General features: G+C 39.6%; 1 protein-coding gene across 1 annotated transcript in view; it reads right to left on the reverse strand.

The window, feature by feature from the left end:
- Positions 1-14804, reverse strand: part of frem2b (FRAS1 related extracellular matrix 2b) — a 52345-nt gene that overhangs the window by 31576 nt on the left and 5965 nt on the right. Inside the window, exon 2 of the mRNA XM_061046994.1 lies at positions 14490-14579. Coding sequence (XP_060902977.1) covers positions 14490-14579 — 90 coding nt within the window. The remainder of the gene's footprint in view (positions 1-14489; positions 14580-14804) is intronic.

Consider the following 14804-nt stretch of genomic DNA (forward strand, 5'->3'; position numbering starts at 1 on the left):
GAGGAAAGCAGCACTTTCAGTTTATACTACAATACAATTCCACCATGACATAAGAAAATACTGAGTTGAAAAAGGTCTTAAAGATGTAGTAAAGGTTTAGTTTGGCCTTCTGGGGGGCTGGAGAGTGAAGGTGTTCATTTCCAGAGGACCACTTCACTCCTCCAGATTTCTTTCTAATTAAGATAAGCAGGGGTTGAAGTAAGTCCACTTCAAAGAGGCCCCAAGGAAAACACCAGAGTTAATCTTTAACCTGCACTCAAGGCACTGAGACAGAATTCAGTGAAATATGTGTCTCTTATGTTCAAGTCTCTGCAATGCACTGCAGTCCTATGCAGAAGCATACATCATCTGCAATGAATACATTGCTAAATCTGCTCAAAGCAGTCAAATGCAAGCTCAGGGTATATTACAAGGATTTCCACAAACATGGAGTTTTCAGTCCGGGACAAATCTTGTCATTAAAAGCCCAAAGTTGGTGGCTTCAGGCAGATTTCATGTCATATTTAAAACTTCAGTCACAAAACTTACTAAAAACCAAACACACAATATATAAAGAGAGAGTCCAGCAATATAGGTCGATTATTTTGTATGCTTATGTTGAACTTAAACTGTATCTGTCTTGCTCTCTCTCTGACTAAGTGGCAGGTTTTGTAGTACTGGTTTTACCCCATTTTAAACTTACAACTATCAATACAAGTAGTAGTCAACAATGCACCCTGTGATGCATCTACACACATAACGAACTGTGTGTGTTACAATGTGTTTAAATGAGAAAGTCATTTTATTGTAACCAAACATGTTAGAATATTAATCGAATAATGCTATCAAGACACATGGTAATGACAATTACCATCTCTGTGCATTAAAATGCAATCCTTCTCCTATTCTTAAATTATTTTACTAATATTTGTCAAACACTGAAGCCGGCACTCAGCTGAGCTGGCAGACATCTTTCTCATGATGGTGATCATTTTGGTAGAGACGAGTGTTTGTCAAATGTACGAGGAGAGTGAGATGAAACTTGTTGGTCAAACTATCTTATTAGAGAATCAACAATAGGAAAGACTAGTCAGATGTTCTGGTTGCACAGGAGCTTGTGAAAAGCCCTATGTATTAAACTGTATTTCTACATATCACTATTCATCTTTAAAACCATGGTTAGGTTATATGACAATCATCTCACAAATGTAAGTGCTATTCTTTTTATACGGAATCTAATGAATGCATACACCCTGTCTTGCTGATTCCTTTTCAGTTTTGTGGCACTTGTGTTATCTTCTCTAAATAAAAGTGTCTCTACTACTTTAACTACTAAAGAATAACCAGCTTTGTACACACACCTCTTCACCGAAACCTTTGAACACCTCATGTAGCTGCACTTCTGCGCTAGTGGATGTGTGATGATGGACAGAAGCCTTTTGAAGGAGGCCAAAGAATGTGAGAGACTGGACTGTGCCAACTTGGTGCCTCTGTCTCCTCCCTGCATACATGTAGCAGACGGCCCTTATTTGGTCACCGTCAAGCCTCGCAGGGCATTGATGCCCCGTGGACCCTCGTCTGTTCATTCAGTCAGGAAGAGAGACAGCCGGCACATTGCCCACAAAGCCAGCAACCCACTGATTAAGCAGGATAAATTGGGACCGGCCTGTGAATCCCGTTCAATAGACACAATGCAGCTAAAAATACTAAATGACCATATGCTGCAAACACATTTGGTGTGCTAACAGTTTCCATGACCTGCATAACTAAACTAACGCATACATATGAAGACATGAAGGAACAGTGCTAAAAAGATAAAAAGATAAAAAGTTGTGCATGCAAGGTGCTCACAGGCTTTTAGTTTAGTTTCAGGTGTGTGATTCACAGGGCGTTGTTTCCAAATCCCATTGAGACAAACATCATTTGTGAAAACAACAAAAAAGACTTGTGCTCCTGAAATATTATTAATGCCACAACAACAGTAGGAGCAACAGTTCCTTTAGGCTCAGCAAGTAAGCGAAAACCAGAGCAAGAAAAGAATTGCATTAAAACTGGATTGGAAGACATAGAAGGTTACAACACTTTTGATGCTGGAGAAAAGGAAAGGAAGGGGTACAATTTTGTAGCGTCTGCTGAGAGCAATCAACCTTGATTGACAAGTTAGTGATGATAGCTAGCATTAGCAGCAGTGGAATACCATGAATTAGTAATGTTAGCTAAGCACTAACTTTGAGAGCTGTGGCCTCTCACTAAATTTATCCCACTAACAAAAAAAGAGAGATTAATTATGCTAACAACAACTTACTTTTGAGAAGTTAAGGCTAGCTAACTATCCAAGCTAGTAAACCTTGACATTAGCCCTAGATACTATAGGATCCTTCACTGATAAATATCTGAATATAGGCCCATTAAATAATGACCAGACTGTAATCTTAATGTTGATTGATGATTATGTAATAATATTCATGGTCCCCAGGAGACAACCATTTCTCTGAGGTATCATTCAGATTTTTGATTTTAAGTCCATAACAAGGTTTTCAAGCTAAAGTTCAGATCTCTGTGAACTTGTTGGTAGTCGTTCATGAGCCACAGCGGATGAGCAATTCAGTTAAGCACACTCCCTCCAGCTCCAAGTGCCGCAAACAATTATCACTTTAAACCCTTAGGGCAGTAAGGCTTGTCACAGTATCCTTCAATGTAAGAATTACATAGTGTATGTTAATATTGTAATGTAACATCCAGTCTCAATGGCAACTTTTGATTTGGAAAGTTTAAAACTCTTCCTAAGGAATTCATTCCGTTGTTGAAGCTGATACTTCCTTTAGGTCGTGAAATGAGAAACCAAATGTTCAACTAACTTTAAATTGAAGTAAGAGAATAACCAATGGCATGAAGTGGCTCAAAGAAAAACAACAATGAAGTTTCATTTTTATGACTGAAAGTAAATTTCATAATCCCAGTTTAATATAACTCCACAAAATACACTGTCTTTAGTTTTCATATTGTACCAGACCATACCAGCATACTTTTCATCTCTCCAATTAAGGGAAAAGGGATATGATAATCCTGTTGAAGGAAAGAAAGCACATGGCAGAAGAGAGAGAGAGAGAGAGAGAGAGAGAGAGGGAGGGGGAGAGATATGGTCTAATCACTCTAAGCCTGGTATCAGCAGTAACGAGTTGGCTGTGGCTTGAAAGACTTTGAATTGTTATGATTTCACAGGCTCTAAACCCTTTTCTATGAGCACAGCCTTTCAGGGAACAGCTCTGCCATAAATGTGGCCGCTTTGCAGGGGCTGCTATTCCGGCTGCTGTCGCCTCTGTGTCCACTCTGACACAGTGGTCACTCTGAGGCGACATTTGAGGGGCCTGAAAGAAAGGCCAACGGCAGTTCTGAACAAAAGTGCTGGGTCAGAGAGCCATGCAAGGCTTAAAGCAGGCGAGGCTTTGCTCTCAGCGGGGAAAGTTCTTTGAGATTAACATCTGAACCACAACTTTAGAGGTGATTCAACACTTTTTGCTCTAGTTTAAATTAAGACTATTTAAAACTATAATGGCTAGATCATTTTTTTATCCTTATCATTGACCCTATCATGAATTCATTTAATAAAAAAATGTTTTAAAGGCTATAGGTAGAAGGTTGAGAGATTCAAAACCAGAGAGGTGTTTAACTACAATCTGCCCACTTTCAATGAACAGTGTTAGTGTGTTATGTTAAACTGAGCAGACTTTCTGAATTTTATGTAAGAAGTAGGCGATCATGTAAATGTTATTCTACTTGTTCAACATGATGAAGGCAAAACCAGAAAACTAAGATTGACAACATATTGCATTGACTGCTCTCAACACATAAAGGGGGTAGTACAATGATCACAGAAACTACAGAAATCTTGAAACAAATATATTTTGAATATATCATTAACCAAGATCAATGTGAAGTTGTTTGGGGTAAAACACTCGACACTTTGATCCATCATTAAAAAGTGGCAGAATCAGTGGGTTGCTGTGCTTCAGTTTTCATCATACTTCATATTATCACTGACTTTCAAAAACCTTCTTAACAAAGCAAAAACCTTCATCTTGTTCCAACACTGTCTGCTTTTGATTTCAAATAGCAGCAGGAAGTAGTTGCTGGGACTGACTTTCTTCCTGGCTCACACAGTAGTAGCACCCTTGCATGTGTGGAAAGTCAGTGACACATTCCCAGAAGTCCAACTTCAGTTGGGGCTTCTTTATTTGTGGCCCAGCAGAGAATTGTGTCAGAGGAAATACTGTACAATGTGGTTGCAGGGGGAGGTCACTCCCATCGATGGAGTCTGCTTCATGCTCTAGTGTCTTCACAATGATGTCATTTGTCATCCATTGAAGAAAACAGTTCAAACAAAACCCCCACATTAGCTGGAGAGACAATCTTTGAAGTAATCAAGGAACATGAAAAAAACACAAATCATTGAGCGAATAAATGATTGAAAATTAACTCCATGGACTATGCTCTGAATTTTTGCTAGGGTCACTACCTCTTGGTGTCCAGAAATAACTGGCATTGCATACATGCAAACACTCAAGTTTTCAAGTTTAATCCTATTAGCTTCGCCTGGAAATATTAGTTGAAACAGAATCCTGCAACACCTTAAGGATTAGCAAGTTGCAAACTGCATGCACGACTCTGCAGATGATCTGCTCTGTCGCGGGTTGCCGGTTTTCAAACAGGGGCACATGGTGTCCTGCCAAGCGCCCACAGTCAGGACTTATCCCTGATCATGGCAACATCATTAGTGCTGAAAACAGGCTGTTCAGACTATGTGGGGACAAGTTACTATAGTACACTCTGCACCAAGCCCGAAGCATTTTCTTCTTTTTGGCTAAGCCTCTATTACCAACAAAATGGTTTTGAATAAAAAACTCAATCTTGACAGATGAGAGAAAACAGCTTCCTGCCCCTATTAAATACACTTGGTGAATTTGATTAATCTAGTGTAATAACACTGACATTCAGAGTGTCTAATTCAACCTTTTCTCGTCTGGCCTTCTTCAACAGGATGATGATTATTTCTCAAATAGCTGAAAAGATGAAATGTGCATTTCTTGGACCCCATGGGTATAAAAGTCTGGGCTGTGGCTTTGTTCAATTGTGTAGGTGAGGATTGACAAAGCACTCCTTGATTGCCCTTGAATGGCATTCCTGTCTGTCAGAGAGGATGCAGCCTCAAGTGTCTTAATTAACAATCATCCTTACAGTTTAGAGAGCAAAAGCTGGAACTCTCAGCAGCAGGGGAAATAACAACAAAAGGCTGAATTAGCAGCTGCAGGCCTTTCCTCGCCTTGTAAAGGTCATTGAGGATTTCAAATTAAGAGTCTCTTGCTCATTAAAGTATCAGTCAATTATGTACAGTATGAACTCCCTGACAGCCACGGCTTAAGTTACTTAACAGATTTCTGACTCACTGAAAAAGAGTACATAATATGCAAAAGGGAAAACCATGAAAAATATATCTGGAACCTCTTCAGCTTTGAATATTGGCACCTCACATGAATTTTTAGAATAAGATATGCAAGTTATAAAAAGTATACAAAAGGAAAGAAGCATTTACTCTTATCTTGGAAAACAAAGCCAAAGATATTCACACACTAGTCTAAAGAGATAAACTCTGGAAAGCTGCAAGGCTTACATTGTTGAAAGTGCACACTCTCAATGAACGTCAACTCTCCAGTGCTGCTGGTGACCGAATAGAAAAGAACAGAACAAGTAAAATAACAAGCAGATACAAGGGGAAGTGTGAAAATGTGAGAAAAAACAAAGCAACATAAGGATGCAGGATGAAGAGACTCGACAAAGAGAGGGGGACGTGCTTTTTCTTGACCCTTGAATGCGCTGTGTTTGTTCTCTTGTCAGACCGAATAATGGCGGACTGTTTGCTGAAAGCAGCAGTGTGAGGCCATAGAATATAAAACCAACTCAGTACCCGAGACTCATGCGCTCCATACTAATAGAGCTGACTGTTTGTCGAGGCTGTTCTCAGGGCCTCAATTGCTTTCATTTAGAACAACATGTTTCAGCTGCATTTCACAGTTGTTACTAGCAAATCCTCACATGCAGAAAGGCTTTTTTGCCTGAGAGGAAAATGCTCCATGAAAAGCTCAAATGGTAATTCCTAAAGAACTGTTAAATGACTCTCGTTTTTTTTTTTTTGTTTACAACTGGGGAAAAGGGGCCTTCAAGTAGAACTGTGCAAACCTGCGTGTTAAAGATAAGAATGCTAGTCTTCATTCTGGAACAGAAGGGAGAAAATGTGTTAGGATTTAGTGTTGGTATTGTCTCCTTCTTGTTATATTGGACTCAAGATTCGTCTGTGCAGTAGAGCAGACCCAGGGTTCAAAAATATGTTCATGTATGTTTAAAGAAGATTACTTCTAAGGAGGCTTACACAATTTCATTTCGACACTAAAGCAGCAAGTATTTCCCCTGAATTTAAATAATAGTAAAAACAACCTTTGAATGTCTTTGTTGTAGAATATGCATTTTACATCCTGAAAACCCTTTAGTGCTTTTAGTGCACAGTGGAAAACACTCTGATTTTGTGGGTGTAGATGTCAGAGTTTAAAAGATCATCAAAAACATATTTGTACGTCGTAGGTTGTGAGGCCCCTGTGGTGTCATCATGAAGTGCTATCAATGCATTGTTGTCATGGTGATTGTCTTAGAGGTGTGTCTCTTATCTGTGGCTTCATTACAGCTCACTTTTAAAATAACTCACCTGGGCCCATGTGTGCTGAAGTTACTTAAGCTTCTGCAGTCCCCCCCACAGTACCTATTACTATGTTTATTATGTATTTGTATAATATATTTATTTCATAACACCTACACACACTTCATTCATGCACATGACAATAATCAGTCAAAATAAATCAGTCCTCTTTGTGAAAATGATTTTGATTGAAAACATTGTTTTTGGGCTAAATATCTCATCATTTGGCATTTTCTTATTAAATCATTAACAGTTTATTCTATACTATTTACTTTCAGTTGTGTCACTTTAATCTACTCATGAATATTACTGGAGTAATATTACTCAAGAATTCTCACTTTGTTGTCATCATTTTGTAAGTGATGTTACAATCTTTTATGGTGTATCGTCTAACTGTGTCTCTATGAAAAGATGTTTGAGTCCCATTTATTGTACAATGCTGGGTGAGCTTTGCTATGAAGAAGTTTAGCCTTCGCGTTAGGAACTTCTAACTAAATGCCTGGGGATCCGTTCTGCATTATAAAGGTTATTAAATCAACCATCACCATGGTTCCTCAGATTAAATGTGATATACTTTCTACCAACAGCTCTTCTGCTGCTGCTAATGTTGTTTAAACTGATGTGTATTTAAATGTATTTGAATGCAAATTGAATCTTCCTCAGGGCACAATGAATACTGATTGTTAAGTTTGAAAGATTGTGTTTAGTTTAAGTCATGAGGCTTACCTATTAGCATTACACATGAACTCTATTATGTTCTAAGAATGTATGGCAACATTTCTTTTAAATAACTTGTTCACGAGATAGACACGAGAGGCACAGATAGATATTCCAACTATGTTACAACCCTGACACGTCTAAATGTCCTCTGAACTGGATCAAACGTGTCAGAAAGTCTTCCACAAAATAAAAATAAAACAATGATGAAGCTGCTCTCTGAGACCACGAGTGTTCAAAGATGCCATCAAGATGCACGGCCTGGACTGCGGAGCACAAACATCTGGATCCCCAGAGAAATGCATCAAGTAATAAGATGTGATGAGTTCAGTTTCAGAGGCGCACAAAAAAACACATTCCATCTGAAGGACAAAAGCTAAATGTCAAAAGGGATAAACACGGGAGGCATACAGATGCTGCAATGACTGCTACTGATCTATCTCTGGCATTTTAACTCAATGCCCTTTAAAAAAAAGGTACTCTGCATCTGAATGTTCTGTAAATTAAGTGTACATTTAATATTTTATTGCGGACTATCCTGAAGGTTTCCCAAGACCCCAATGGCACTAGATTTGCCTTCCTTGACATGAAACACAACGTGCAAAAAAATCATATGATTGATTGACCAGTGACAATCTCTAAAGTACAACAGAACAAAGTTGTGCTAATTTAAATAGCTTCTGCCAATAACTTGGGGATCTAAGGAGCTAAGTGTACCCAGTATCAGATAGCCCAGTTGTCTAGACCTGCGCCCTGAAGCTTATCTTTGTTTCCCATTTTCCTGCTAATATGTAACTCTTAACTCTTAGCCCATGGACTGGAAAACCAAGATAAGCCCAGGCATGGTCTAGTTGATTTTAGACTGCAGGACATTCCTCAGTTTTCTTTATTGCAGGAAAGGTTGATCTTAGCTCTGGACATAGTTCCAGACATGTTTTTTTCAAATGTTCCTCAAAGATATAAAAGATTCAAAAGCAAAAAAAGGATTAGTCTATTTTTGGTTTGAGATTAATCAAGTCTCCGGTGTAATTCACCTACTACACTAGAGTCCTCAGAACTTGTCAACACAGGCTGTGTTTGGAGAGTGATCTGTACATCAGCACATTCATGCCTTTGCTGCAGGCGACAGGAAGCAGCTTGATGCCTTTGCCCCACACCGATACTGGGACCAACAGAGCACTTCTAGCTTTCATCTCCTCTGACTTCTCTTCCCTCCAATTTCTCAGCTAGATGCCTTCGCATATCCTGCCTATCAGCCTCCACTTATAGAGGAAAGTGGCTGGTGGATGTGGTTGTGACACACACACACACACACACGCTCGATCCCTGAAGGGTTTCATTCACACCTTTTATAAGATGAGAGCTCTGCTACTCTCAAGACACCCTCTTAACATGGAGTGTATCAAATGCAAACCTTCTCAAGAGAGTTGCCTTCAAACTGTGTAACATTTTCAATTTCCCTCTGTATGACTACTCCCGACGCTTTGCATTTTCATGGCAAACTGATGCTGATGATATTAAAAAAAAAAGGAGCTGGTATTTTCCTGGCCCACATAACAGCACTGTAATCAAAAGAGACAACAGCTTGAAATCAAAGACAACAATTAAAATGCAGTTGATGCCCGGCATCTCGATGCAACATTTCAGCACTGCCAGCTTCATTTCTGATTATGGGATCATGCAGCTGGCCCAAAGATGGAGAGATGGCGGATGCTTTGTGTGCACAACTGTGTATGCACTTGTGAAGGATATTGCATGAAAAGACTGCAAAGGAAGCGCACAGTGCATCAAACTTCAGTCCTGAAACCCGGGCTCAGCTGGAGAGAGCTATGACACTGCAGCCTTAACCCAGCTGTCGGAGGCTTATCATGCAGCCGGGCTGAGACGAGCAGCTCTGGCCCACTGCTGGGATTCAGGGGCCAAAAACACATTATCCAGAAAGATTTTGCTACATTGAACAAAAGCTCTGCCACTGCATTTGAGAAGAGAGATGTCACACTGGCAAATAGAGCATCCCTGACTCCGGGAATTGAATGCTGTTTTCTTGAATATGGAATATATATATATGGAAAATCAGATTCATCAAAACAATCTCATTTAATTAGTTGATATTTTAAGGCCAAAAAATAAACAAAATGGAAATGCTTCGGTAGAGGACTGAGATTTTATTTTTTCTTTAATTTTCGATGAGATAAACAGCTGGCTTCATTTTGCTGAACATTTAGGTTTTTATATTCAATCTTGCACATCTTTTTCACATTCATCTGTTTCCAGTGATAAAGATAATTTGTCCATAAGCTTTTTTCAGTTAATCGGACTCTTGACTCTCAAAGCTCAAAACTGATAACACAAATTTCAGCCTGCAAGCTTTACCCACAAAAGAAGGATTTTCTACTAACCCAGTGCTTGAACCAGCCCAGTTCTGCTAGACTGATATCCTAAGGCAGGGATGACGACACATATCATCAACCAGGGAACAAGCCCGGGCCTGGGATTTCTATACTTTTGGGAATTTGTCTTTTTATTTTTTTGACCTTAGCTGCACACTTACTTCGGAAGCTAATTAAGACAATGAAAGGGAATCATCAGCATGGGTTTCCCTTCTGCTACCAAGGGGGGAATGAGGGCTTTGTGAAAGGGTACAAGCTTCAGCAGTTTTTACCCCATTTAGTATAATATACAAACACTTCCGTGATAGAAAACATTTAAGAGATTGTCAGTGTTTTTCTCAAACATTTACTATGAATAATGCATTCATGGCTCACTTTTTCTGTCCCTGCAAACACACATCTACACCTTTCATCTTTTCTGCCTGAACGTGGACTGTTTAGAAGTAACCTGCACTCTTGACGAAAGAAACAACAGTAGAAACAAAAGTATTATACTTAGAGACATCTGCTATTAGTAATCCAACCACACCTCGAGAGCCATGAAACACCAAGGGATATAAAAACCTGAATAGCGTTCATCTGCAAATTCAATAATTCAGGACACAATGAAAACTGCCATAAATATCGCTTTGTGGAATAAGTTCATCTTAAAAAATGACTTTTTAATATTTTTCGAAGCATAAAAGCACTGACTCAAGTCTGTCCACTCAGAATGAATGGCTCATCCCCTTACTGCTGAGCGCAGGGTCCTGAAATGGTTTGATAACAAGATATGCTTTCATATCTCTGCTCTTCACACACATTAATAAGACTTGTTCTAAATATTGCAAATATCACTGCATTGCAGGCCACTGAAAAATGATGACTCAAAGTTGGGGACTGAGGGCATGAGGGACCAGAGAGAGAAGTAAACCTCTCTCCATCTAAAACCATTAGCTTAAATTCTCTGTTATTGTTTTTCATCCCTGAAATAAAGCAGCTGTTACCCAGGGATGGCTCCTTTAGTCAGGTCCCAGATGTTTTCTCACAAAATATTTTGGCCCATTACACTAAAATAACTACCTAATATTTTATTAGCTAAAGAACAGATGGCCTGTGAGGAAAAAATAACACCTAAAATCTCCTTTAAAACCAAACAACGCGGCTGGCTATGTAATTTTCTGCCTTCAACATATTTTATGCATATGATTCAGACTTCAGTTCTCAAGGACAGACGAATGTTTTACCCCCCCAAGAAAAGTGTAGGGGAGACACTTTCATTAATAATAGGGTAGAAACACACAGAGAAACTGCAGAGTCATCACCTGCACTGTGATGGTGATATTATAGCATACACAAAGTCTCTATTAACCTCATAACTGCATGTGTCTGCATGTTCTGCCTAACTTTTTTGTGCTCTTGCACGCTATAGGGAGAAAGATAATCCCTCCTAACCTGGGATTAGGCAGGAGGGGAGACGAGAGAGATGGATTCAGGTATGCACTCAGTGTCACAAGCGATTACACGCTGATAACATGGAAGATGTAGAAGATCTGCAACGGCAGATGTGGCCGCAGGCTGATATGGTTCGGTGAAATTATTAAGCCGAGGTACTCACAGTGACCTGAATTTATCTTGTTACATGAAGCAGAATAACAAACAAAACCTGCTTGGTAAAGTGGGTGCTGCAGATATGCGATGAAAACTGAAAAGGAGAACAATTCCTCTCTGTTTTGAAGACTGCCATGTTAGAAAAAATGCTTCAGCCAGGAATTTGCTCTGTGCATTGCAGACTCATTCCACTACAAATCTAACATATTGATTTTCAGACTGAATGCCCTTTACATAATAAAAATGTCTTGATCCCTCTCAGAGGAAGTACACTTTTATGAACTGAACAATCAATTATCTTTTCTTCCTCTTTGTAGCAAAGAGGGGAAAAAAGAGAGAGCAGGGAGTCCCTAAACGGGGAGGGAAAAAAAAGAAGCCACAGCAGTGTGTCTGTCAGTATAGGAACATCCCTGATGCTGACTGACTATCTAGAAGCAGACAGGGTTTGAGCTCCACAAACAACTGCTTGGGAATGCCAGAGCGTGTGTGTGCTCAGGTAAGCTCACCTGAATGCACTGATCCACAGGAGACAGGGGGAGGGCTGGAGAACACCAACACACAGTAATTAACTGACATGAATGACAGCCCCATCCCCAGCGCACGCACAAATACACACATGTCCAGATACCAATCTTTTTCCAACCACGGCACTTTCAGAGTAATAAAAGAGGATTTTGGCCAGCGCCTCTGTTCTTGTCTTTGCCCTCCAGGTGTGATGTTACTCCAAAACAGTAAACAGACACCCACAGATTAATAAGTGTAATTTCAGTTCTATGTAATTATTCATTCAAAGCTATGACAGGCTTGACAAATACCAATTCACACAAGCTGGCTGCTCAAACAAAATAAGCTCTGCTATCCTTTGTGGATCAGAAAGAAAGTGAAAACAGAACATGTGAGAATGTCTTTAATTTTTAAGGTACAGATCAATACAAAGCCAATGCTGTATGATAATCAGGGTGTTATTCACACCACGGATCCATCTTTTATTTTTTACATATTTTGTGATGAGGCCTAATTGCCATGTTGTTATTTGTGGCAAAAAAAAAAAAGGCCACCTGCTGTTTGATGCATCCAAGTAAATTGAGTGAAAAGGTAACTGCTGCTAAAGTTAAAATAACAAAAGTATATTCCATCAAGTTCAACAAAAAAAAATATCCAAAACAGTCCAGCTTTATTTACCTTATTATCGGTAAAAATAAGACAAGAATATCTTAAATCAAAGGTGAACTTTGCAGCCAAATTAACAGAGAACTGTGCAAACAACAGAGGAAGAGTAGATTCCAAAATAGATATATATTCAAACTTTGAACACTATTTAAAGTATAAATAACATATTCATGTGCATTGCTACTAGAAAGAAATCTGTACCGAGACAATCTCTCTGTTAGAGAAACGGTTAGCTTCAACAGCTCAAACAACCTTGTGGTCAGATGTCAAAGTGCCTTAAGTATCTGGATTTAGCATAATGAATGGCTTGGCACTTTCTTTTCTTTGTCCTATTACAGTAAGACATGCCAGGAGTGCCCCACCCTGTGATAAGTTGGGGTTGAAAGACACTTTGTTTTTTTGACTGAAAAAGGAGCCTGTAGAAATTCTGTAACAGTCAGTTGTGTTGTGTCCTAATCCCAGCACATCTGACTCATTCTCACTAAGAAGCAAAGTGACAACAGCCGATGAATCCATCAGTCAACCAACAGACAAAGGCAGACATCATTTAGACATTTAAAGACTGAAAGTGTAACCAGTAAAAAATATAATAATCAGTCATCCTTAGCTGCAGCCCTAATTCAAATCCTGTTAATGTGATCACATTGATCAACTCCAGAATGGCATACACACATTTCAGGTATTTACTCAGATCATCACAGCTGTAAGCATTGACTTCTTAAATCCCAGTTAGCAGCTGCAACATTTAAAGTAACTTTTCACCCTAAAAAAAGCCAAGTGCAGTTGGTAAATTTCCCAATGAACCTAAAGCAAGGAGGAGAGTGTTTTCCACGGCTGAACATGACAGAGTGCAGCTGTGTGCCAGTGTACACCATCAGCTCCTCCCCAGCTCGACTGTTCAAAGAGCCCAAGGCTCTGTCTGGGGATTTAGGGCAGCCACCAGTACAGCTTAAATCTTATTAAAAAATGTTCACTGACTGCCTCACAAGCTGCAGTGCAGTAGGTGTCGAGTCCTTATGGATGGGTCATCCAACAAAACTCTCCATCCATTTGTCAAGCAATTTATGTGCCACTATAAAGCACAGTTTCCCAAGATGTATAAAGTGTCCGACCATTCCAATTTGAAGTTTTCTTTCATTTTAGCACGTAACTATTTGCTGTTGTGAAACTTCATATCAAGGCTAAAAGTAATGTGAAAGATTGTATCACCTCTGCCATGCAAGTTATCCAGCATCTAGCAAAGAGAGAAGCCCAACGAGATCATGACAAATAACCCAATTGAAACAATAATGACTGTATCAGCTGAGCCTCACTGCAAGAAAGAAAAAAAGCTCTGCATGGGCCCTGCACTTGGCAGCTGCTCAGGTAGCACACCTTTATTCAGTGGTACTGATCATTTAAGCCATCAGTCATCAGCGCCCCATCCACCTGTTGGCATTGATGTTAACCTGTCTATTATTCAACTGAAGCCACATATAGTTCTGAGTCTAGCGATGAGAAAATGTGTGCGGGGGCCCTCTGGGGTGCTTGTGGGAAAAGAGGGCCCTTATTAGAGAAGTTCTTTGTGCTCAATCATCACAGCTGAAGGGGAGCAAAAAGGGCACACAGTCAGGCACGCTGCGTCTGCTAATCGCCAACACCAGTGCAGTTGCCTCAAACCAGTGCCTGAGCCTGCCTGATCGCATAGCTACGTAGGAAGGAAGGTCTCGACAAATTGTTCTACTAATTCCTTACTTTTTTAAACAATCATTCATTTCTAAATCAGGAGGCCCTCGCACACACAGTCATCGGTGAGACTAGGTTACATAATGCACATAAAGGCTAACAGGACGTTCATTAATGGTGGGTTCACCGTGTAGTATCATTTTGAGGAGAACATATTCAAAAGAGTAACTCACCACTGTCCTCGATGGAGAAGGAGAAGATGTCATTTGTAGTGTTGTCACCATCCCTCAGAACATAGCATATGCTCATGTCATCAATTTGAGCTGAAAAGGAGACACATTTTTGTAAATATCCATGATATTCTACTCATAAAAGATTACATGTCATCTGTCTTGAATAACAAGTGGGTAAATATGCCTTACTTATTTCTGATGGAATATTTATTTCAATAACTACTTCTGAGCCTTGCTTAAAAAAAGGCAGGATGATGATATGTAAGTTTTGGGGAATCTGTATATCTATTAGACTCCTGAAAACAGAATGGCGTG

Source organism: Labrus mixtus, chromosome 9, assembly GCF_963584025.1.
Source record: "Labrus mixtus chromosome 9, fLabMix1.1, whole genome shotgun sequence".
In the NCBI taxonomy this organism is placed as follows: Eukaryota; Metazoa; Chordata; class Actinopteri; order Labriformes; family Labridae; genus Labrus; species Labrus mixtus.